This window comes from Moschus berezovskii, chromosome 22, assembly GCF_049115385.1.
Source record: "Moschus berezovskii isolate FMDL1 chromosome 22, NW_MosBer_1.0, whole genome shotgun sequence".
Lineage (NCBI taxonomy): Eukaryota > Metazoa > Chordata > Mammalia > Artiodactyla > Moschidae > Moschus > Moschus berezovskii.
Window position 1 is genome coordinate 21,427,640 of NC_142481.1, and position 25,288 is coordinate 21,452,927.

Below are 25,288 nucleotides of genomic sequence, written 5' to 3' on the forward strand. Positions count from 1 at the left end.
TCCCAGCCCTGACCTGGGCTTGGGGAACAGCTGCAGACGGCCAGGGGGTCACCTCCCAGAGAGCTGGGGGACCCAGCATGAGACGACAGTGGTCACTGTCAGCAGGAGAGAGGCCTAGACCTGCCCTTGTCCCCACCTCTGCCCTGTAGCCCCACTCCCGGGAGGCCATCCTCTGCAAAGCTAGTTGTAACCTACTTTCTGAGCTGGGCTTTTTTTTTTTCCTTCCGTGTTGAATTGAGTTCATCTTTGGTGATGTTAGAAAAAAAAAAAAATTGGTGTTCAATTATAATCATATCTAACTGCCCCAAATTAAACTGCCTTGATCCATAAGCATTCATAACGGCATACAGTTAAGTTACATTAATAGTCAATATAATAAACCTTCACCTTTATTGAAGCTGCTCTTGTTTCTACAGCAGTTCTTTAATCTATCTCAATAGATTTCTGGTGTACAGCACATATAGATTGGGCCAGTGACAAGGGTTAGAGTAGTCTTGTAGAACATATACTTGTAGCTCTGAAAAGCCCACATTCATCAGAGGATGAAGTCGATCAGATTGTACCAGGATCAATGGAAGGCTTCTGGGATCCCTCTTAGGCTTGTAATGTGTTCACCTTCCATGGAGAGGATTCACACACACACATACATACACACACACACCCTCTCTCTTTCTCTCTCACACACGCACGCACCCTCTGTCTTAAAGCCATTTATCTCTGAATGTCAAATTGCAATAATTAACCATTATTGATCTTAAATTCAATTAACTTCATTAACACAGGTCATGATGAGGGTGCTTGTAAGGGAAAGGCATCTGACAAGTGTCTTTGCTCATGTGACATTCCGTGTTCACCGTGCTGGCTACAGACTGTTCAGACTTCCTCTCAGAGAGGCATACAGGACCACTCTGAGACATGGACCCAGGACCGGGTGAGGGATCCATGCCAGGGGGCTTGTGCAGCAGGAGCTGGGGGCACTGCCGGGCAGCGTCAGGCACCCTCGAAAAATGGAGACATGGGCGTTTACCGCTCCACTGTTGGGAGATGCTGCCTCGGTCCCCAGGTGCTCACCCCACCTCTTGCCAGACCATGTTGTCCTATATGCTACAGCCTAGTCACAGACATTGTGCAGAAACTTCCAGGGTTTGCTTGTCTCAAAAGTCAGCCTCTACATTTGTATTTTCACATCAAAAAAACCAAACCAACCAAACAAAAAAAACTACTTTCCCTTTTGACCATGGAGAAGAGGAGAAAACCCAGATCCCACAGTTGGGACCAGCAGAGGGCTCTGGGCACCCCCACTGGGTGACATTTGCTCCTTTCCTTACAGTGCATAATTTGTGTTATTTAATTTTCATGATATCCCCTCCCGCACAAGGTCAGCGATATCACCCCATTTCCCAAGGGTTGCATGCCACGCTGTTCAAGAAAAAGGGACCCGTCCCTCTGTGTCCTCACATTTAAGCAGTTTCTTTTTTTCTTTTCTTTTCTATTTTTTGGCTTCTCCACGCAGCATGTGGGATCTTAGTTCCCCACCTAGGGATCAAACCCGTATCCCCTGCGGTGGAAGCTGGAGTCTTAACCCCTGGACGCCAGGGAGGTCCCTTAGCAGCATCTGTCCTTGTGTCTTCAGGAGAAGAGCAGAGAGACGCAACAGGAAAGCCTGGCTTCTGACTGCCCTTCCTCGTTCTGAGTCTTTGGATCATGAGGGCTGTCTCCATCCCCTCATCTCTGTCTCTGAGCCTCCATCTCCCCATCTGTTAAGTGGGGACATCTGTGATGTCCCTTTCCCTCCCAGGTTGCTAGCTACCTGGGCAGAGAGCCTGCACCAGAAGTCCCCAGGGATGCAGGGCCCCCATGGGTGGGCCCGTCCCGCGGGGCACAACGGCAGGGGGATGGAATGCTCCTGGCGCTTAACCACTGGTTCTGGGTTTTTACTTTGTGGAGACGCTGCTTGGCACTGAAGTATCTCAAGGAAACAACACAAAACAAACACAAAAGAGCAAGAGGAAGTCTGCTTTCCATATCTGTGACATCTTTTCATTTGAAAGTTTGATTCAATTCAAAGAGATTTACCAAGCATCCAGCCTGGGCCAGGCCCTGTGCAGGGGCTGCGGAGGCTGTGTTCTTGCCTGCCCGGGCCTAGTCCGCTGTGGATGTGAGTGATGGCAGAACTGTGAACACGCAGAGGTCATAAGGATTGGCAGAGGGTAGAGAGGGCAGCAGAACCCCAGCCAAAATGGGACGTCAGCTGGGCATCCAGAGGGGAACTATTCCTGTCACGTGAGCAGAGGTGCAGAGGGACCTTCCCTGGGTACACAGGAGGCACTGTGGGAGCCGGGAGGTGCTGAGGTCACAAAGGTCTCAGGGCTGCCTGAGGAGTGGCATTTACCCAGGAGACCATGGAGAGGGAGCACCACCCAGCCCTGTCCCCAGGCCAAGCACGGTGTCTGCTGAACCATTTCAGGAAATGCCTGCGGGTCCCTTCTCAGGCCCCATTGCAGAACGGTGGGTGTTCGGAGTCTTAGGAGCACAGTGTCTGGGGCTGCCCTTCGGGAATGGCAGGGAACAGCCCCCAAAGCAAGTGGCAGCCAGGGGACACATCTTCTGGTTTGCTGTAAGGACTTTCTCGCCACCTCAGAGCCTAGGTATTTCTGGAGCACCTGTGTTAGACTTCCCTGGTGGCTCAGAACTTCCCTGGTGGCTCAGATGGTAAAGCATCTGCCTACAATGCAGGAGACCTGAGTTCAATCCCTAGGTCTCGAAGATCTCCTGGAGAAGGAAATGGCAACCCACTCCAGTAATCTTGCCTAGAGAATCCCATGGTTGGAGGAGCCTGGGACACTACAGTCCATGGGGTCACAAAGAGTCGGACAGGACTGAACGACTTCACTTTGTGTTAGACTCAAAAATCCAGGCTCTCGAGCCTTTTGTTGGCCCTAGGAAGGAATAGGACAGAAGGAGGAGGAGTGGAATAAAGCAGGTTGCGTGCCTCTCTGTACCTCTGGTTGTCTCTCCACCTTGAGGTTACACCACAGACCTCTTCCACCAGCACTCCCCCACTTGTCACACAGACCCCCTGTCCCTGCGACATCCATCTCAAGGGCTCAGGGGAGTCCTTGGGGTGATCCCAGAGCTGCATGGAGGAGCATCGAGGACTCTGCCCCATGAGAGGATGGGGCTCATCTGGTGGCAGCTGTGATCTGAAGGAAGTTCCACTGGTTCCCACCCGCGGTTGAAGGAGCCAGGCCCCATGGGTAGTAGCCTTTGAGGTTGGTGGACAAGTGGCTGTCAGCTCCTCCTTCCGCTAAGGTCAGTGGTTTCATCACAAAGCTCCCCCGTGTCTCTGCTTACCATAGTTCATCATGACAGGTGACATCCTCATGAGAATGCCTTGAGGTAGAAGGAAGCAGAGGCCAGAGCTGCTGTTGGGCTTGTGGATGTTCCCAGTCTGGTCCCTGAAGGCCTTGTGGCTTTGGATCCAGCCCCCAACGCAGGAGACACACTCTCACCCCACATCTGTTGCCCTTGGATAAGTGTCTGAGCAGAAAGGGGCTTTGCCTAGTGTATGCTTTGCAGACAGTGCCCAGTACAGAGCCTGACACACAGGAAAATGTACTAAAAATACATGTCCTTTTACACGTCTCAACATTTCACAACACATTCACGGATGTGTGCTTGTGAAAATTTCAGACCAGGCCCAGGAGAGGCCCCCTTTCTCCCCCACCTCCTGCCATCTGCCTCCACAGCCCTGAAACCCCTCTGGCACCCAGAGAATGTGCCCCACATCTCAGAGAGGATCCTTTTCCTGGGCGCCCATCACACAAGCTCACACGGAAAACAGGGATCCGTGTTTGTGTTTCTGAGACTTGCTCCCCCCTCTCACACTTACCGATACATCTCAGAAATCGCTCCACATCAGGATTTATAGAATCGTCTCATTGTTTTGAGGTTAGCATCTTACTCAGTATAATATCCAAAAAGATGGCAAATACATAATAATGCGTGTAGAGGCCAATGAGTTTTCCCCAAGTGAATACAGTCATGTAACCAGGGTCCTGACCCAGAAGTAGAACATTTCCAGCACTCCAAGAGTCCCTGGTGCCCACTCCCGGTCAGCACCCCCCTCCAGGGAGCTTCACAAATTAATTTTGCCTGAGTCTTGAAATTTGTTGAAGTGAACCCAGACAGTATGTAATCTCTCCTGTACCGTGCCATCTGTGGGACTTGCCCCGTTGTCTCGGACAGTGGTTTTTCCATTCTCACCGCCGAGCACCATTCTGTCGTGCAGGTATTCCTGGACATTTGGGTTGTCTCCAGTCTCTTTGTTGTTAGGTATGATGTACCAAAGGATGTTATGGTCCTGGTTTTTTGGTGGGATATGGGTGCATGTCTGCAGGGTAGTTACCTAGGAGGAAAATTGCTGTGTCACAGAGTATATATAGGTGTAGCTTCAGTGGATCCTGATACACAGTTTTTCAAAGAGTTCCAGTTGCTCCGCGTCTTTGCTGACACTAGTATTTGCCTCTTATTGTTCTTGTAAATCGCTGCATACTGTTTCATGGTGTGGGTGTACCTTAGTCTGTTTATCCACTTTTTTTGGTACTAGAAGAATTGTTGCTGAAAACACCCTAAACCCAGACCAGTTTTTGCTTTTTTGTTTTGTTTTTTGTACATGTGCATTTCTGTAGTATAGATTCCTAGCTGTTTTAAGAAATAAGCAGATTTTCAATGTTTATACATACTGCTAAATTACCTTTCAAAAAATGACCACGAGAAGTTAATATACTAACCACTCATGAGAATGCCACTCACACTATGTATTGCTGTTTTAAGTTTATTTTTTCTCTCCTCCTTTACCCCCCGGAAGGATGGTGAGGTGTTGAGGGTTCTTGAATGTAGAACAAGAAACACATGAGTCAGATGATATAAACATCAGCGTAAATGACGTGTTGTTGTTCAGTTTCTTAAGTCATGTCTGACTCTTTGCGACCCGATGAACTTTAGCACACCAGGCATCCCTGTCCTTCACCATCTCCCTGAGCTTGCTCAAACTCACGTCCAGTGAGTCAGTGATGCCATCCAACCATCTCATCCTCTGTTTTGGCCCCTTCTTCAGTTGCCCTCAATCTTTCCCACCATCAGGGTCTTTTCAAATGAGTCAGTTCTTCGCATCAGGTGGCCAAAGTATTGAAGTTTCAGCTTCAGCCTCAGTCCTCCTAATAGGTGAGACAGGGTATTTAAAGAAAACACGTAATGTGATGCCAACCAACCATCAGGTATTATTTATACATTGGTAGGGGAAAGGTATTTTAATAAATAGAAATGAAGTTGAAATCTATGGGTATTTAGGTCAAAATTATAAAACATTTAGAAGTTTATTTTTTTCAAGCTGACTGGGGAGATTGCCTCCTCCTCCTGGCTGTGACCTGTCCATTCAAGTAGTAGTTTCATTGCATGAGCAGACCCAGGTGTGTGCTGGGTGTGTGCTCAGTCCGTGCTGTCTGGACTGTGGCCGAGTGCTAAGTGTATACTCAGTGCTAGCTGAGTGCTTTTTGAGTGCTGGGTTGTAGCTGGCCAATCACTGCCCCAGGAAGGTCTCCCTGTCCAGGTGGCTGCCATGCTGGTGCCCAGGGAAGTGATGGAAAGGCTGGGCTTCTCAGGGGTCAGTGGGAGTACCCTCTTTCCCACTTTTCCTGTGATCATAAAACAGGGAACCTTGTCAGGACTCCTGAGAAACACTTGAGGCCTTGACTCTCTGCTTAGCGTTCTGGGAAATGGTCGTGAGGGAACACGAAGTGGTATGGAGCCAGGACGACACTCGGGGCTGCTTTGCTTGCATTTGAGAGTGTGGAGGAGGCTGGTGGGGGCTTCGGCCTGAGGCTACACTTGGTCCGTGTGGTTCTGAGACTCAGCAGTGCCTACCAAACCCTGTGAATTCAACCAGGAGCTACTCAGACAGCTGATCCGCCAGGCACTGTGAAGGACGCAATGGTAAGGAACGCCTGTTCCTGTAATGTCTATGGAGAGGCCCGCTGCGCACCTGCTTAGCTCTGGGAAACACTACGAGAGATGCCAGTAGGGACGGGGAAGTAATAATGCCAATAAGCATTCCTGAAATTTCTCCAGAGTTTGAAGGACTTTTCTATCCATTGTCTCATCTCTGAGATTAAAGAGACAGGTGAGAAAGGATTTCCTGGGGGAGATGGAATGACCAGGGTCTTGGAGGGCAGGGCTGAGGATGTGAAAAGATGAAGCATCATATATGCAAAGTGGAAGAAATGGTGTCAGCCAAGGCAAGGCCAAAACAGCATAGCTAGCACAGGTTAGTATGTGCGTTTCAGGGAGGTGGGCAGTGGAAGATAAACTTAGAAGGTAAAACGAAACTTGGTTATGCTGGCTTTGAATATCAAGGTGAAAAGTCTGTATGGGTGTGTGATCACAAGGGCATTCCCTTGTAACCAAGGCCATCTTGGCCATGTGATAAGGAAAGCCCATGGCTCTAAGGTGTTTATTTTGGTAACTTCTTATTCCTAACCTTAAAGTGTCTAGCACATGTACTTAGTTTTGTATGCATGTTGGATGAAAGGATGGGTTTTTGGGTGGATGGATGGATGGGTAGATGGGCAAATGGATAGATGGCTACGTAGATTGATTGCCTCCTCTTCCATGTAAATATTTATTACTCTTTTTAAAAAGTCATCAAGTGACCTCCCTGATACAACTGTTTTGATGCTATAGAGGACATCCAAAGAAACTCGAATTGAATTGTACATGTACAGGTATAGCCCATTTTGTAAAGGATCTTTATCCTCAGATTTTTCCCCAACCTATTGCCCAATTCTCATCTGTGGTTTTCCCGGGTTTTGAGATCACTGAGCGTGCAGATGGGTAGGAGTTTCGCTTTGTATCGCAGCTGCCTCTTAGGGGACCGCATACTTGGTCCTCCTTCAGGAAGTCCTGTGAACCAGAACTGAAGGTGTGTAAGGGCGTGTGAGGCGTGACTCTGCTCAGCCGTTAGCCAGATTGTTTGTGTGCATGGTTTGAAACGTCCCAGCATCTCTCCTGCCCAGGGTCTGAAATCCCACTCAAGCTGACAGAATGTCACTCTTGTCATTTACTAGACCCACTGCGGATTAGGATTTACCTTGTGGATTTTTGTACAATAACAGAGAAAAAAGGCTACAAGGAAGAGGTTCAGACCCTACATTTCCAGGAGGACAGGGATCTTGGAAATAAATGGAGCTCAGAAAGAGAAACGGGAATATGGGGTTCATAGCAAGTTTTACGTCTTTCTCCTCCTTTGCAGAGATTTACCTCCAGAAGCCATGCTTTGCCTGATACCAAGACGAGCTGACTGGGGTGCCAACCTAGACACCCCCCCGCCACCACCACCATGCGGATTAAGGTTCTGCCCTGTCAGCTCCACAGTGGGTTAAGCACTCCTGCAGGGCACAGGGAGTGAGAGTTTAGACCCTCCGTGAGAGTTGGTACAGGGACCACTGTTGATTCACCCAGTGGTTCGTATGTGCTTGGAGCCAAAGACAGGGGTGATTCGGTTGGTCCTCAACTGAGTATTATTTACTGTGTTATCTGAAGGTTTGTCTGAGGCAGTTGCTTTGCATGTGAGTGTGTCCTTGATATCTTTGTTTTTCTTCCCAGTGGGGTTGAAGTGGGCTGAGTATAGTTTCAGGACTAAGGGAGCTGCCTTCCCTTGCTGACCTCCAGAAGCCTCCCAGCTTCCTGGCCTCTTCTTTGTGTGATCCATACGAGGAGGGTCCCAAGAAATGGAGGGAGGTTGTTCAAAGGGGCTACAAGAGGGCTGAACACAGCTCTTTCATGGCAATAAGAATCTTAAGGAGACAAGCCCCAGAAGTGTCCTCCTTGACCCCATGGTCTGGGGGTGCTCCAGGTTTGGCTTCTGAAGGTTCCCAGTCTTGTGTTCTCCACCACATCTTGAAAACAGGCCATGGCCTGGATACCAGGTCTTCAGAATGGGTTTTCAAGCAGTGGGGAGGTGTCCCCTGGATCTCGCTGTCATTAGCCTCGTAGAGAATCAGCAGGAGCCCATCGTGGCCTGGACAACCACTGGCCACTCTGGGTCTGCTGAAGGGTGATGTTGCCTTATTCCATGCTGACTTGATCTACCAATCAGCTAATGCCATGCTTTTCTTGGCATGAAAGCATAGCAGCTTTATCAACACAGGGACACCCAACTGAACAAGCATTCATCTCACACATTACATCAAATTAACGTGTACAAAATTAATATTCTTGACCTTGCTAGTGGGAAGTGCAATCAATCTGGGAGGTTGTCATCCTGCTGTGGCCAGCCTTCTGGAGAAGTCCTGACCATTACAGCTTCAGCCACCATTTTCCTTCCCAAAGAGCCATGCATCCCAGCCCCCACCGCCCAGCCTGCTTTGGTCCTTTGGAGATTCTCCTGGTTCCTGAGAGGCCCTGGGTCTCCCTGGTACCATCCAAGAATGCCATTCTTTCTTTGTGACCTCTGTCACCCTAGATGGTAGGTGACATCTCTTATGACTCCGCGTAGCCAGGTGGATGGAGAAAACCTGTGTTCTCTGTCAGGTTGTGACCTCCTGGGTACTGGCCATGAGCACTTCTCTAGAATCAATTGTTTCTCTCTGCTGCCTGTTTTTATCCTAACAGAGGCCCAACAACTCAGTCTAATCACCTTGATATTACCCAGCGTATTTAGCTGAGCTCCCCTCTACTCCATCACTCACTTTCTTATGCCGTCACCTCACTCTTGGCACAGAAAGGAAGTCTCCCATCAGTTCTGCTCCTTGAAATCCTTACCAGCCAGCAGCCAGCAGGACATATGTATCCAATCTTGAATTCCGCCTTCTGCAGGACCCTGAAGCGACAGGGAGTGGGGAGCTCTCTGGAGGGTGAATGTGTTGGTCATCACTGGCCCAGGTCTGAGCATCCTTCCTGCCTCACTGCTCCCCACACCCTCCAGAGCTCCTGTCAGCTCATTTTAGGGGCCCTCAGAACATCAGGGGATAACTCTGGGCCCCCAGTCCCAGATAGCAGATGCTGTAGAAGTGGCTACACTCACAAAGCAGCCCTCCCTTCCTGTCACAGTTAGATGTGCAACACATTCGCAACGAAGAGAGACCTGTGTAAAGATAACCCAGAGGGCACGGTGCACTTGGCCTGAAATAAAGTAAAGTCTCTCAGTCATGTCTGACTCTTTGCGACCCCGTGGACTGCAACCTACCAGGCTCCTCCGTCCACGGGATTCTCCAGACAAGAATACTGGAGTGAGTTGCCATTTCCTTCGCCAGGGGATCTTCCCGACCCAGGGATCGAACCCAGGTGTCCTGCACTGCAGGCAGACGCTTTAACCTCTGAGCCACCAGAGAAGCCCAGCACTTGGCCTGTGCCCTTCCTAAAGCAGAGATTCTTTAGCGAATGGATCAGTCTGTTCCGAATTTCTAGGTGTGTTCAGAACAAGGTGAAACTTGTGAAGTTTTCTGGGGACTTTGTGCTCTTTCCCCCCTAAAGAGGTGACTCAAGGCAGAAGCTGACCTGACACGGGGTCATCAGTCAGCCTGGAAGAGACTGCCAGGCTGGAGGCTGCGGCAGCACTGGCGGCCAGAGGGGTGTGGTGGCCTCTGGTGGCTCCTCCTGCGGGGAGGCGGTCCCTGGCTCTGACCACGCCCCCAGGGTGGGCGGAGACTGGGAATCTCCAACCTGGGGAGTGGTGGGCGGGGCTGTGGGTGGAGCTGGGCTTGGTCCAAAGCCCTAGGGCTTCCTTCCTGAAGATGACCCAGGCCTGGGGGCCGGGGCGAGAGTGCACACAGGTGCTGGGTCAGGAATGTTAGTGTTGTACGTGTTAAACCTTTCTTTGTTCTTCATTTTCATCTCCTTCCCTTTCTTCTCTGGCTTTCTTTCTTTTCCATAGCCCACACCTTCAGGCCACCAGAGGGAAGAGGATGGAACCCGAACCCCGTGGGGACCTCTTATCCTAACAGTCCCTGCTAGGTCCCTCTGCCCCTTTTCCTGAAAGTCAGCTGGAGAATCTGGGGCTCTGGGGACCATCACCTCACCTTGGAGACTTCTTTTTTCAAGCAGAGGACTTAACCTAGAGGCTGGGCCAGAATCCCCTCTTGGATGAGGGCTGCCAGGGCTCATGCACTTCCGTGGAGTCCGTGCACCTGTGTTTGCAGAGCCCTTTTCACTTGGGAAAGCCCTTCCTGCTCACTGTTTGTGATTTCCTTGTTTTGCAAACACCTGGGAGGCAGGTGTGGCAGAAGTTGCTTCCCCTTCTCCCTCCCATTCATGAGGAAGAAACTGGAGCCCAGAGACTTGAAGCCAGTCTCATGGTCACTTGGACAACACGGGGCAGAGCAGGAGCCAGGACCCAGTTTAGTGTCTGTGACCTTATTCACTTGAACAGAAAATAGTGCAACACAGGAACACCAACAAAAACATCAGGTTGTCTCTGAGGCCAGGCAGGTGCTTTTGTGGCCAGCTCTCCACGTGGGGCAGCTGGGGCTTCCCACCTGTCCGCATTCCTATGGTTACTAGGAGTCTGCTGCTGCTGCTCTGTTCTGGACTCAGGTGTATGGGGGGAGCCGTTCAGAAGTGAGCAAGACACCTGTAATGATCTTGGCATGTTTCTGTGTCCAAGCACATTCTAGGACCCAGGTCTCCCCAGGCATTTAGGCAGGGTGTTTATTAAATGTGAATTTGACTGATTAACCATGCAGAGTGGCCTTGGCTATGAGGGGAGGGCAGGAGCAGAATGAACGTGGCATGCATGAACCCTGAAAAGGGACAAGAGAACCAGATCTAGAGCCAATAGCCTTCTTCACAAGATGTCCAGTTTCAGACATGTTGCCCACACCTGTCTTCTGGGCAGTTCCAAGTCTCAAATGTGGTCATGTGTGTGAGGGCCTGAGAGGGATTCCTGGGGTTTGCTGAGGCCCTAGCTCAGGGGCCTGCTCCTCCCGAGGCTCCCCTGGCCAGGTTTCCTCCACGCACGATGGCCCAGATCATCTCTGAGGCAGCAGCAACCTCTGCGCCCAAGCCACGTCCCCTTTGTTCTGCCCACCAGGTTTGGCTGAGCCTTTAACTCTCTTCTTGGTCATGCCCTCAGCTGGTTAAATTACCCATAAAATAAAAAATCGCCTTATGTCTTGAGAATCTGAGTGCTCAGGAGAGGCTGAGACAAGGCCTGAGTCTCCGGCCACGGAAATGACCCACAGCAGTGTTCCAGGGCTCCTTTCCCCAAGCCAGCCTTGCACCAAGAACCCCTGTTCAGGTCCTCCCCACCACTAGAATAATCTCTTCTTCTGCCTCTTCTCAGCTTTCCATCACTGCTTTTCTCCCTCTCCTTCCCTCCCTCCCTCTGCCCGTGGTATTTCTCCATCTCTCTGTCCCTGTCTCCATTTCTCTGTCCCCTCCCAACACCACCCTAGTCCTAATGGCTTCTTCCCTCTTTCCTCCGTCTTTCTTGCCTGATTCTTTCTCTGCTCCCTGCCCCCCACTCTCTCCTCTCCCTTCTCCACCCCTGACCTTCTTCAGCCCCACCACCTCCGCTCCCTGCCTCCTGCTCCCCCCTCCATCACATCACCGAAGATGAGGATGCCCAGAACCACGGGTTACAGGATGAGGTGCAGCTTGGGCCACCTGTAGGGAAGAGCAGGGAGCAGAAGTCCGAGGACGCTTTAGCCAGTGAAGCTGCCTGCAGCTTCCCAGGCAGTCTTAGGAATTTGAAAACAGTGTTATAACTTCAGAGGGCTCATTTCAGCCCAGAAAATGCAAAACTCCACAGGACAGTTTACTTTGAAATTGCTTCTGGGAGCAGGGCACAGCCACACACCCTGTCCTTTCTCTCCAGCTCCCTCCAGTGCCCCTGCTCCCCAGCCCAGCCGCCACCCCCAGGGGTACCCTTCCTCTTCCTCTGTTCCTTCATCTCTTCCTTTGGAGAGGGATGCACAACAGAGCGATGAAGGTAATTCCCACTTGCCCAGAAATGAATTCCATTATGCCCCAGCTTACTGTTTTATATTTATATCAAACGTATTAATTTCTTTTTACCTAGTGGTTGGGTTTAGTTAATGATGATAATAAATATTAATGAGGGTGCTGCTGCCTCCAGATCCTCTGACTGCTGCACCAGTAGGCTCCTTACTCCTTGGACGGCTAGGGAGGCAGGGCACTCAGGACCGTCCTGGAGGGGCAGGTGGGGATCCACTGAGGTCAGGCGTTCAGGAAGGCTGTGACACAGCAGCCCACTCACTCAACACTCCTTCTGTGCGGTTCCCTCTGGAGTTAGTCAGATCCCCTTGTCAGTCCACTGACACCTGAGGGGTCCCTGCAGAGGGCTTGGGAGTATCTCATTTAACTTGTGGGAACTGCAGTTTCCTAGGCTGTGGAAAGGAAATCATTTGATCCATCTGCCAGGACCATTGAGAGGATTAAATGCAAATGATTCAGAAGCATGCACATTATTAGGTAGCAGGGTGATTTTTTCCTTTTCTTCATTGCTTGACATGCCAGGTGATCGTCCTGTGGAACTTTGTAGAAAGTCTCGGCACGTGTGAGCGCTTTTATTTCTCATGAACGTGTGTCTGTCCCCAGAAGTCTCATTCGGTTCTGAGCATGCCAAGTTCTTGAGTTCATCCAGTTGTTCAGACGTGTGTCTTTGGCCCTCAGCTTTGGAGAGATGGGCTGCTGTCTTACTGCTTGAAGAGCTTACTTTCCACTGAGGAAGAGAGCAGGCAGGGCTGTAACAGGCAGCTGCCACTGTAGTCAGTAAGGGCTCACGCCTTAGAGAGGAACTTTTTCCACTGAGAGATTTGGGGGGAAAGTGAAAGACCCCAGTCCACCCTCTCTTGAGTCTCCACTCTCATGTGTTTCTTTCATCTTTGCCCCTGGCAACTTGGTTTGAATGAGAGCTTCTCCCTGCACAATTCAGGGCCTCTTCTCCTGGAGCGGGCAGCGGAGGTTTCAGTTGTATTTGTTCAAGAGAAAACGGTGATACTGAAGCATTCTTGGACAGAGGTATTGGGGTGTGGGCACAGCCAGGGGTGGCCCCAGTGCAAGGAGATCACCATTTGTGGGGCTTCCACCCCCCCACCCCCCGCTTCCTCAGAGAGGGCTTCTGACATCTTGTCCCCCAGAGGCACAGCCTCATGCTGCTCACACTCAGAAAACGGATCCAGGAAGAACTTCGGATCAGACCCCAGCTCGTCTGGGGCCAGCTGGAGGCTGGGTCCATCGAGATGTTTTGGCAGCTGTTTAGGAGGTTTGAAGAAGGCGTCTGCGGTGTTCATGTATTCATCCACATGCTCATGCATTCATTCCCCGGGTGGGTGTGAGTGGGTAATCGAGAGGTTTCGCTGATGTGCTTTGTAAAAAGAAGGGAGTGGGTGAGGTGCTAAGGGGACAGAGTTGAAGTCAAGGCCCCCTCCCCTGGATATTACCTTTCACTGCAGCCTAGGGAGGGGTGGAGGCTCACCCTCCTTTCTTTGAATCTCCCCCAGGGTTCCCAGCACGGGAGGCAGCAGTGCGGAGTTAGAGGCTGTGGCGTGCTCTAGAACCCGAGAGGCTGGAGAGAAAGCAGGACTGAGATGGTGTGGACTCTGGGGTGGCTGGGAACAGTTGACGCTTTTTTCCAAGCCTGATGGCAACTCACTGAAAGTGTTCATTGCGGTGACATGATCAGTCCACTGATTGTACATCCGGTGGATTCTATCTGGAGAATAGAGGGAAGGGGCTGGAGTGGGTGGGGTTCCTTGAGAAGGGGTGAGAGATGCTGGGGGCTGGCCCAGGCTGGGGTCAGAGGGGTCAGAGGCTGGAAACAAACCTCTTGCTGCTGAACATGAGCCCAACCAACCCGTTTTCTAAAGGAGACAGCCAGTGTCTACTGCTCATTTACTGTGTGCAGGATGTGAGTGTACAGAGCAGGCCTTTGGCCGTGGAGAATCCAGACAGGAATGTGCAGAAAGTTAAATAGCAGCAAGGGATCAAAGTAACCATCCACAGTAGCAAAGCCTCCCAAGGCCTGGTTACCTGTGCACGATTACCTGTCAGGTCCAAATGGGGGACAAGGCCTGCCATCGCCTCTCTGATAGAAGGAGCCCCTGATAGCCAGCCTGGTGGGGCCAGCTTCTCACCCAGCCCCCCGCACCCCCAGTGACCTCTCACTGTCCACCCAGACTGTAACGGAGACACCCAATCCCCCTCCCTCTTGTCCTGATCCAGGATATGAACTGATCCAGTAAGGATGTTCCTCCTTCTCCCTGGCCAGGGACTTTGCCAGTTAGTGCAGAGCAGAAGGGCAAGGGAGTCACTTGACTGCCGAGTGCTGAAGAGGAGCCAGAGTTGAGCAGAGATGATCCAGAGCAAGCGGGCATGGCCTCACTTCTTTACCTTTAGCTTAGAAAAGCCACAAAACAGAGAAGTAGAGGAGGAGGGCCTGATCTGGCTGCAGTGACCTGTCATTTACAAATGGGGAAACCGAGTCCTAGAGAAAGAAAATGATATTCTGGTGGGCGTGGAGCACGATCAGAATTAGAGGAATGAATGAACCCTTCCACCCTTTCCTCCCCTCTGCCATTTCTCTGGGCCCGTTTCCACTTTCTCACTACTTTTTGAAGTTCAGTCATCGAGAATGGATGTGATATTCTCAGAGGAGGGCAATTATCACAAAACATAGAGGAAGGATTCATGCCACGAGGTTGCTGTCAGGGCAGCATGCACTGGTATTCCGGAGGAGCCTCAGAAGCCACGGCAAGGCCAAGGGGTGGTATGTGGGGTGATGCCAGGTCTCCCCGATTCAGGGCCTCTTGGCACAGAAGCTTTTTGATTTTCTTCAGAGTAGGATTTGATTGTCAACTGTGAGGTTGGCCTTACTTTTCTTTCATTTTTAATTTCCTCCTCAGTCACCAGACTGATGACATGCTGATACTGCTATGCGATTTACAAGGCATGTTGGAATCCACTGGGGGCCAGCTCAGGGTGGGAGCTGATTAAGCTGATGGTGGTGCATGTGTGTGTTGGGGGATACTCCTGACAGCCTTCTGTCCCCCCTGCACTGTGCTGAGGCTTCCACGGGGCCTACACCGCTCCTGGGTGGCAGGTGGACTGGCAGAGCTACAATATTCCCTGAGCTGGTGGCCTTCGTGACCACCGTTGACTCTGGCTTCCGGCTGTCTGGCCAGATGGGGCCATTTCTGGACCCCTGCTTCTCCTAGCCTGAATTCTGTGGGAGCCTTGGTAGGTGTGGTTCATGCTGCAGACAGTGGCTCCCGGGGGGCTCAGGGATCTGCCCTGTCTACACAGGGCTGGGCTTTTCTTTGCACCTCAGCTGCAGGACACGGGCCACTGTGTTTTTCTCCTTCCTTTCAGACTCAGTGTTCCAGATGAAACCCCTTGGATAGGAACGTTATATATACTTGCTCCCAGTGCATTTCTGCAGACAGTCAAACCCAGCTCACCCTGCTCAAGCTCCTCTTTAAGAGGAATGCAAACCTGCCTGGACGTTCTGACCTGGTCCTGCTGGGTGTCCCCTCGCCAGGGTGACCAGCTGACCAGTTTTGCCCAGGACTGAGAGGATCCTTGGGGTGTAGGACTTTTGGTACTGAGACTCAGACAGTTCCAGGGAAGCTGTGACTCTTGGTCACTCTGCCCTCAACCACCCGACCTGCCGACCTGCCAGTCCTGTTTGGCGTTTGAGAGCCAGACTTCAAGAGAATGATGAGCAGAGAGTGGTGTGCAGAGGGAGCAATGCCTGGTTTCCTTTTTCTCTTCCGTTTCCTTTTCCAACATTCACCTTCCCCCTTATGGTCAGCACCATGGGCCCCCATGCACTGTGGCCCTGGGCCTTAGGAAAGAGTTTGTTTGGCGTGTTAATTTGCAGCTCCAGTGCACAAGCTCAAACTGAAGTCTCACTACAGCTGACAGAGCAGGACACTTTCTTCTGGTCATCTGTAAAGGACATTCCACAGCCCGAGCCCAAGACTCTTGCTTCACTGTTTGCATCTGAGCGAAGCAGCCTTGTTTCTACAGCTGCATGTACCTGGACACTATTCCCATCAGATTCAAATCACCTCAATGCTGGGACATCAGTAGTTTTTTCAGCTTAGAAATCTTGGTACTCAAAGGGGGACTTAGGAATGAAAATATATCCCTCTTGACCTGGCTGGAAGTGGGGTGGGGGGCGGTGGTGAATATCTGCGTGTCTTCCAGGGAATCTTGGAGTCATTTCACTGTTCTGTTTGTTACTTTTTCTACTGTGAAATTGGTTTGGGGGCACATCTTTTACACCATGGGAGTGAATTCCACAAGTAAAGCTTCCTTTTCTTTCCTAAGACTTTTCAGTCAGCCATGCAACGTTAGAGCTTGTGGCATTCCAGCCTTAGCCGCTGGCCTTTGGAAGCAAACTGGTATTGAGGAGCTGACAAGAAGTTACTTTTCACCCCTTCTCTGCCTTAACACTGTCACTTACCACAGGGCTGGCCACTAGACCCAGGTCTAGTTCGGCACAAGACCCGGTCCAACTTGATTTACAGTGTCAGGCAAGCTCCGTAAGGAAAAACCAAACTCACTGAATGCAAATTTAGAATGAAAAAAAAAGAAATCATTTAGTTCCGTTAACACAGTGTTCTCCCGGCTTTGCATCTCTGGAGCGCGTCTTCTAGAACCCACAGCTGCTCGGCCCTGTTCAGAGTACCTCCACCTGCTCGGAAGTGCAGGCTGGATTCACATCCCCAGTTACATTACTTCCAGAAAGACAGGATCCCTGTTGGATGCCCATGAAGCTTATGCTGAGTAAATATTGACAAAGTAGTCTAAAGAGCAAACACTTTGACATTTGTAAGGTCCACTGGAAGGTCTTGTATATATTTATACAGCAGGAATGAGCACCGCATACCAATTTTCCTGGACTTGTTCTGACATAATTCTGCATGGATAGTCTGTGTGCCAGTGGCTGAGAATGGCTGAGTGTGCGCACAGGGGACAGGCCATGGCTGGGTGGTGGCGGGTCAGGGTCTTCCCTCCCATCTGGAACAAATGAGCACCTGGACCCTGGTAGGAAACTTACTCCAAGCTTTCATGAGACCGACTTTTCCAGAAGGAAGGAGAAAAAAAAAAGTCACAAAACCTTGTTTCTAATTTAGTACAATTGATGTACTTTCTTTTTACTTCGTAAAAATTGTATTGATATTTTTGGGCTTTGTATTTATTAAAGATTGAGCCTCAAAAATGTAATGAGTAAAAAATGCTTGCTTAATTTAAATTGTGAATCTGTCTGTTAAGAAATGCATTAGGGGTAGGAGAAGCATAAGACATATTAATTGACAGACAGGAACTGCTGTCTCTGAGGTTGATACAAGTAATTTATTACTTTAGAAATGAATGCCACCTCCAGAATGTGCTTCATTAATTTCAAATTTAGTTTTAATTTCAAGCTGTTGCCCCTTGAGAAGAATAAGGTGGCAAATTATGTTTGAAGAGCAGATTTTTTTTTTTTTTTTTTTGCTCCAAAGAAACACCACATTTTAACTATTTAATTTTACAAATAAATGTGCCCATCTACTTTGCTTTGTTTCCCCAAGAGCCGAGAAAATGTTCTAGATAAGGTCAACACTTACTAATGCTTTCTTTTTTCTCTCTCTCCTCCTCTGGGTGTCTCTTCTTCCTGTCCTACCTGCTCCACCTGTTATCAATGCAGCCTATGTTTCAGATGAGTTAAAGGCTGCCGCCCTGGTAGACGAAGACATCGATCCAGAAGAGAGCCCTGCAGATGGAGAGCCGTCGGCTAAGTACATGTGCCCGGAAAAGGAGCTCAGCAAGACCTGCCCCAGCTACCAGAACTCCCCAGCGGCCGAGTTTTCCAGCCACGAGATGGACAGCGAGTCCCACATCAGTGAGACCAGTGACCGGATGGCCGACTTTGAAAGCGGCTCCATCAAGAACGAAGAGGAAGCCAAGGAGGTGACCGTCCCGCCAGAAGACACGACCGTGTCTGACAGCCTGGAGCAGATGAAGGCCGTGTACAACAACTTCCTCTCCAACTCCTACTGGTCCAACCTCACCCTCAACCTGCACCAGCCGTCCTCGGAGAAGAACAACGGGAGCAGCAGCAGCAGCAGCAGTAGCAGCAGCAGCTGCGGCAGCGGGAGCTTCGACTGGCACCAGAGTGCCATGGCCAAGACCCTGCAGCAGGTGTCCCAGAGCCGCATGCTGCCCGAGCCCAGCCTGTTCAGCACGGTGCAGCTGTATCGGCAGAGCAGCAAGCTCTACGGCTCCATCTTCACCGGGGCCAGCAAGTTCCGCTGCAAAGACTGCAGTGCCGCCTACGACACCCTGGTGGAGCTGACGGTGCACATGAACGAGACGGGGCATTACCGCGACGACAACCACGAGACCGACAACAACAACCCCAAGCGCTGGTCCAAGCCCCGCAAGCGCTCGCTGCTGGAAATGGAAGGCAAGGAGGATGCCCAGAAGGTGTTGAAGTGCATGTACTGTGGCCACTCATTCGAGTCCCTCCAGGACTTGAGTGTCCATATGATCAAGACAAAACACTACCAAAAAGTGCCTCTGAAGGAACCCGTCACTCCCGTCGCAGCCAAAATCATCCCGGCCGCTCGGAAGAAGGCCTCCCTGGAGCTGGAGCTGCCCAGCTCCCCAGATTCCACCGGCGGCACCCCCAAAGCTGCCATGGCAGACACAAATGACGCGCTTCAGAAGAACTCCAACCCGTACATCACGCCAAATAACCGCTACGGCCACCAGAATGGGGCCAGCTATGCCTGGCACTTCGAGGCCCGCAAGTCCCAAATCCTCAAGTGTATGGAGTGTGGCAGCTCGCACGACACCCTGCAGGAGCTCACGGCCCACATGATGGTGACCGGCCACTTCATCAAGGTCACCAACTCGGCCATGAAGAAGGGGAAGCCCATCATGGAGACGCCCGTCACGCCCAGCATCACCACCCTGCTGGACGAGAAGGTGCAGTCCGTGCCCCTGGCTGCCACCACCTTCACTTCCCCCTCCAACACGCCCGCCAGCATCTCCCCAAAACTGAACGTGGAGGTCAAGAAGGAAGCCGACAAGGAGAAAGCCGTCCTTGAAGAGAAGCCCAAGGAAAAAGAGAAGGCCTGCGAGGAGGAGGAGAAGTACGATATCTCTTCCAAGTACCACTATTTGACTGAGAACGACCTTGAAGAGAGCCCCAAGGGTGGGCTCGATATCCTCAAGTCCCTAGAAAACACAGTTACGTCAGCCATCAACAAGGCCCAGAACGGCACCCCCAGCTGGGGGGGCTACCCCAGCATCCATGCTGCCTACCAGCTCCCCAACATGATGAAGCTGTCTCTGGGCTCCACGGGGAAAAGCGCACCCCTGAAGCCCATGTTTGGCAATAGCGACATCGTGTCCCCCACAAAGAACCAGACCCTGATCACGCCACCCAGCAGCCAGACCTCCCCCATGCCCAAGACAAACTTTCACGCCATGGAGGAGCTGGTGAAAAAAGTCACCGAGAAAGTTGCCAAAGTCGAGGAGAAAATGAAGGAGCCCGAGGGCAAGCTTTCTCCACCCAAGCGGGCCAGCCCGTCCCCGTGTGGCAGCGACATCAGTGAGCCCATCAAGATGGAGGCGTCCAGCGACGGGGGCTTCAAAAGCCAGGAGGACAGCCCCAGCCCCCAGCGGGATGGCTGCAAGGAGGGGAGCCCCCTGGCAGAGCCGGTGGAGAACGGCAAGGACCTGGTGAAGCCCATGAGCAGTGGCCTGAGCAGCAGCACAGCCATCATCACTGACCACCCACCCGAGCAGCCCTTCGTTAACCCTCTGAGTGCCCTGCAGTCGGTGATGAACATCCACCTGGGCAAGGCCGCCAAGCCCTCCCTGCCTGCCCTCGACCCCATGAGCATGCTCTTCAAGATGAGCAACAGCCTGGCCGAGAAGGCGGCGGTGGCTACCCCGCCACCCTTGCAGTCCAAGAAGACCGACCACCTCGACCGCTATTTCTACCACGTCAACAACGACCAGCCCATAGACTTGACGAAAGGGAAGAGTGACAAAGGCTGCTCTTTGGGTTCAGTGCTTTTGTCACCCACGTCCGCATCCCCGGCAACCTCCTCATCCACGGTGACAACAGCAAAGACATCTGCCGTCGTGTCGTTCATGTCAAACTCGCCGCTACGCGAGAATGCCTTGTCAGATATATCCGATATGCTGAAGAACTTGACAGAGAGCCACACGTCAAAGTCCTCCACCCCTTCCAGCATCTCTGAGAAGTCTGACATTGACGGGGCCACCCTGGAGGAGGCTGAGGAGGCGACGCCCGCGCAGAAGAGGAAGGGCCGCCAGTCAAACTGGAACCCCCAGCACCTGCTCATCCTCCAGGCGCAGTTCGCCGCCAGCCTCCGGCAGACCTCGGAGGGCAAGTACATCATGTCGGACCTGAGCCCCCAGGAGCGCATGCACATCTCCAGGTTCACCGGGCTCTCCATGACCACCATCAGCCACTGGCTGGCCAACGTCAAGTACCAGCTGCGAAGGACAGGTGGAACAAAGTTCCTCAAAAACTTGGACACCGGCCACCCTGTGTTCTTTTGTAATGACTGCGCGTCACAAATCAGGACTCCCTCCACGTACATCAGCCACCTCGAGTCACACCTGGGCTTCCGGCTACGGGATTTGTCCAAACTGTCCACTGAACAGATTAACAATCAGATAGCACAAACCAAGTCACCGTCAGAAAAACTGGTGACGTCCTCCCCCGAGGAGGACCTGGGGACCTCCTACCAGTGCAAACTTTGCAATCGGACCTTTGCGAGCAAGCATGCGGTTAAACTTCACCTCAGCAAAACACACGGGAAGTCCCCTGAGGACCACCTTCTGTATGTTTCTGAGCTAGAGAAGCAGTAGCGTTTGCTTTTGATTAAAGTGACTGTAATTCGCTTTGAGGGAAACTGTTGCAGGCACCTTAAGGCCCCTCTGTCTTGTTCTTGGCACATGTTCTTATTTTAACTGCAGAGAATCACTCTGGGCTGGACTGTTTTGTATAACTGTACAGTGTTTAATAGAGGTGCATACTCAGCTGTTGTTACTGGTAAAATATGAAGGTTAAAACGCAGTGGTAAGTGTTTGGAACTTTGTGTAAATGGGATTTAGTTGTGAGCATCCCCCGATGCTTCAAGCTGCATGCATTAACAGACAGTTTAATTAAGCATTTATGACGAAACTGGGCACACTTTTCCATGTGGCTCAAGTGTGCTGGCATTTTTCACCCTTTCATCTTTAGCCCTCTGAGTACTTTGAAGCACTTTTGCATTAATTTGGTTAAAAAATAAAATAATAATAATAATGTATGAAGCTCTGTTTTTTAAACTCCTTACCAGCTTAGTTATAATTAATAATATGAACCTCCATTTATGCAGGTCTGCAGGGGTATAACACGCCTTGAAATTTAAAAGAATATTATTTTCACATTGAAACATAGATGTATATATTGTATAGATTTCAGACTCTCTTATGAAAAATGTGATTGTGGGTAAATGACCTTTTTTCCTGCATTTATAGCAACAGTGTTTTATGTACCTGCTATGCTCTGGGCATAAGCCGTGCCTATGTATAGTGTATATTTCTTTTTCTTTTTTTTTTAAGGTCTATGGGTTTTGTTTTTTACATGCAAACATTGTAAATTATACAGAAGATACCACAGATAGCATTTATAAAGTATACAGAAACATTATCTGAAAGCAAAGTATGATTGTTTGTTTTGCTATACAGTACATCTATATTGATAGAGGTTCACGTTTAAATTATACATATTTATTAGCATCATATTATCATTTGTTTTGAGCAGTCTGAATAAACGAGGCCAGGAGATCCATCCATGGCGGGCATCATAACTATTTTGCACATTATTTTTAAAGGTATTTATTAGAAATCAAAAAAAAAATAAACATGCTCAAAATAAACTCAGTGCTCAAAGGGTTAAGTCTATTTGAAAAGGAAAAAAAAAGAACAAAAAAAAGAGAGAGAACTTGTACTGTATTTCCTAAACATTGATAAAGCCTTTAAAATGTTTGTACTGTAATACTTTGCTTAAAAGTCACGAGGCATTCTGTGATACAACCTCTTTTACTTATTTATAAGCCCTCTTGGTTGCTACTCCATATTGTAGGACGCCTTTTTATTTCAATTGGTAACTTTCTGTTTTGTTCTTCCTAATTATTCTCCCAAGATCCCACACTGCAGCTTTATCTTTAGGCTTATGAAAGGTAACCCGTGGTTACCGGCTCTCCAAGTGATTCTGTTCTTCTCCATTTTTGGCAGTTAATTTGCAGAAGTAACTGACAGCTGACACCATATGAGAACCTATGTATAAAATATTGGCATGTAAACGGCGCAGACACTCTGTGCCCTGTTTTGTTGTTGACAATGAACCACCATTATGTGACTCTTCATATAACCCTCTTTTCTACGGCAGCATTAAAATTGTCTTTTTGCTATAATTTTGTGTTGCGTTCACAATTATGTCTGAAATGTGCTACGACTAACGAGCACATTAAAATTAAATTGTATGCGATCTGTTTATGACTGAGTTGGTTGCTGTGTCTGCCAGGTGCTGGCAGTCGGAAGCCGCCCGTAAATCAAGGGAGTTTTAGTGAACTTTGGGCTTGGAGAGCAGCGAGCATTCACTCAGAGGCAGCGTGGACAGAATTTTCCCCAAGAATAAAAATGTAAAAGAAAGGAAGATGTTCCCGTGGTGTTAGATTCTTGCTGGGAAGGCGATGGTACCAAGGATCAGTAGTGGAGCTTCGGTCACACCTGGCGACCCGCATGGGGGCGGGAGTTGGGTCTCCCATCTGGATGAGAGAAGTCCAAGTCAGGGCCCTGAGCCCTGCCCATGGCAGATGGGAGGAAAGGTTTTTGGAAGGCTCAGTTCTGGGCGATTCCTTCCTGTTGATTCGGGATTTTCGAGGAGCAGAAAACAGAGCCCAGCTGGGCAGGTGGACCCTGGGGTCCATGTTCTCTCTTCTGTGCTAAAGTGAGCACAGATAACGAGGCATAGGGGGGCGGGGAGCCTGAACCCATCCACGGGAGGAGTGGGGAGAGCATTTATATGATAATCACAAGCTTTTATTAGCCCTGGCAAATCATGCCAACAAAACGCTGGGAACATCATGTAAAATTGTAAAATACCTTTATTACTATATTCAGACTACTCTTGCAGTTATGTGGAATCGTAGCTCCTAACCTAGAATTATACAAATGAGAGATGTATCACATCCATGTAATATATAAAACACCTCCACGTTAAAAAAATACTCTTTTATTAAAAATTTAAATTAAGCCCTTTCAGAGATGTTCGGCAACACGCCTACGTTTTCTTTTCCCCCCATTCATCCCCACCCCCTTTAGTCAAGATGAGGCCAAAATCTCTGTCTGCTCTACTTTCGGCAATCCATCTCTCTCTGGGTTTTTAGAGAGAAACTCACTAGAGTTTAAAACGGGTTTCTGGCAAGTGGGGAGGTCTGTGCTGGCTCTGCTTGCCCTGTGATGCAGACAGTCGAACTGTGGCCTCAGGCATTGCAGAGGGGCTTTCCCTTCTGGGTCTCCGGCCTTGTTGTCTTCCCTATCTCCTCCCGGGTGGCCACCGCAGTCCCTCCCAGCGTGGCTCTTCACCCTGTCTGCCCCTACCTGGGACATCGTACGTTTTCCCCAGGGGCCCGGCTCTCCCCAGAACCCGGCTCGGGACAGATAACACCCTCCCCGCTGTGCCTTCCGCATCTTCACATCCTGGAGCCCAGATTTCCACTCTTGAATTTTTCACAGGTTAAATATAGCATCGGTTTATTAGAATCCAAAGTCCTGCATCTAACAGATTAAACTGACAACACTTCCATCACCACCAGGGCCCATGTGGCTTGAAGGGAGAGGGGATTTGTGCAAGTGAGGCTGGGAACCCCACCCCCCATTTACAGTTTGGGAGAAGAACCTGATACCCTGCCCATCTCCTCCTCACAGGGTTAGCTTTAGGACTTCAGTTTGGGTATAGAAGTGAGGAGCTGTGGCCAAGACAGGTAGCAAGTTCTGTGACTCACCAGGCCCCCGAGGGTATAGCCAAGAAAGGACCACTCATATTAATGGGGCCCAGAAATTAACTTTACCTCTGGAGGAAACAGTGACTAGGCAGTGGAGGGCCTGAGGCATGAGTGCAGTCTAACCTGGTACAATGGCGGGAGGTGGGGCTGGCTGGGCCCTCATCCGGCTTGGAAATGGAGGGTCGTTTACTCTCAAGGCCGTCTCCTCAAACCCTTCCCTGGCTGGAGAGTGAGCCACTGTCCTAAAGAGCCTCGAGTCACAGCCCAGAATGGCCCTGATTTTCCTGAGCTCAGTAGGGGAGATCTGAAGTTGCATTCCAAGTGCAGTGTAGTTGAGCACTAGTTCTCCTACCACTGATGTTAATAGAGACTGTGAGAGCAGGAAGGAAGGGTCAGCCAAGTCAGGTCTTTAAATGATTCCAGGGAGGCGGAGGGATGGTGCCAAGTGAGGGAGGTTTCAATCACAGGTGTGTAGGTGACCCCGACCTCACCCCGCCCAAGCCCAGGCTTGTTGCAGCCTTACTGTATATCTTCGAGCCATCACATTTACGCAGTATCTTAAAATAACATTTGTGATAAATGTGCAATTTAACTAATTTATGGTGCTATGATGTGCTCAGGGCTACATGCAAGATGAAAATCTTAAATGGAGCTTGAACAGCTCACTTCACAACAAGAAATCAATATGCCACATCTTAGCTATTCGCTGCCGTCAACATTTAGCAAAAAATATCAGTGATGTATCTTTAAGTTTGAGGCAGCAAGAATTCTATAATTAACCAAAATCTTACATAGTTAAAGAGGGTGGGTTATGATGAAGACCCAGATCTCCCTGGCATCTTCGTTCTATTTTCATTCTGCAAAAAGGAAAAAAAAAATATTGATAACCACCAAAGAGGCGTTTCTTTGCCGGGTGCTAAGGAGAGCTTAGGTGGAGGTGGTTAGTCTGGGAGGGATCCCCCAGCAGAGCTCAGGGCTGTGGTCTGCAGATCTAGAAGAATTCATTCTCTTAAAATCGGACCACGCCAACTAGGTGGACTTCACTGCCCTCAATCCTTGACCTACCTATTGTTTCACAGACCTGGTGACTGAATACTTGACAAAAGGCCATAGTAACTGCCACGCTCTGGGGAGAGTCAAGCTCCATCTTGAGATCAGAACCCTGAAGAAAGGAGTCTGAGAGT

At 50.1% G+C, this 25,288-nt stretch overlaps 1 protein-coding gene across 3 annotated transcripts in view; it reads left to right on the forward strand.

Moving 5' to 3' along the window:
• TSHZ3 (teashirt zinc finger homeobox 3) overlaps positions 1-22,791 on the forward strand; it is a 71,251-nt gene extending 48,460 nt beyond the window's left edge. For all 3 annotated transcript variants that reach the window (XM_055412359.2, XM_055412358.2, XM_055412357.2), the window contains one exon: positions 17,714-22,791. In XM_055412359.2, the coding sequence (XP_055268334.1) occupies positions 17,714-20,919 (3,206 nt within the window). In that variant the 3' untranslated portion in view covers positions 20,920-22,791. The remainder of the gene's footprint in view (positions 1-17,713) is intronic.
• The last annotated feature ends 2,497 nt before the right edge of the window (positions 22,792-25,288 follow it).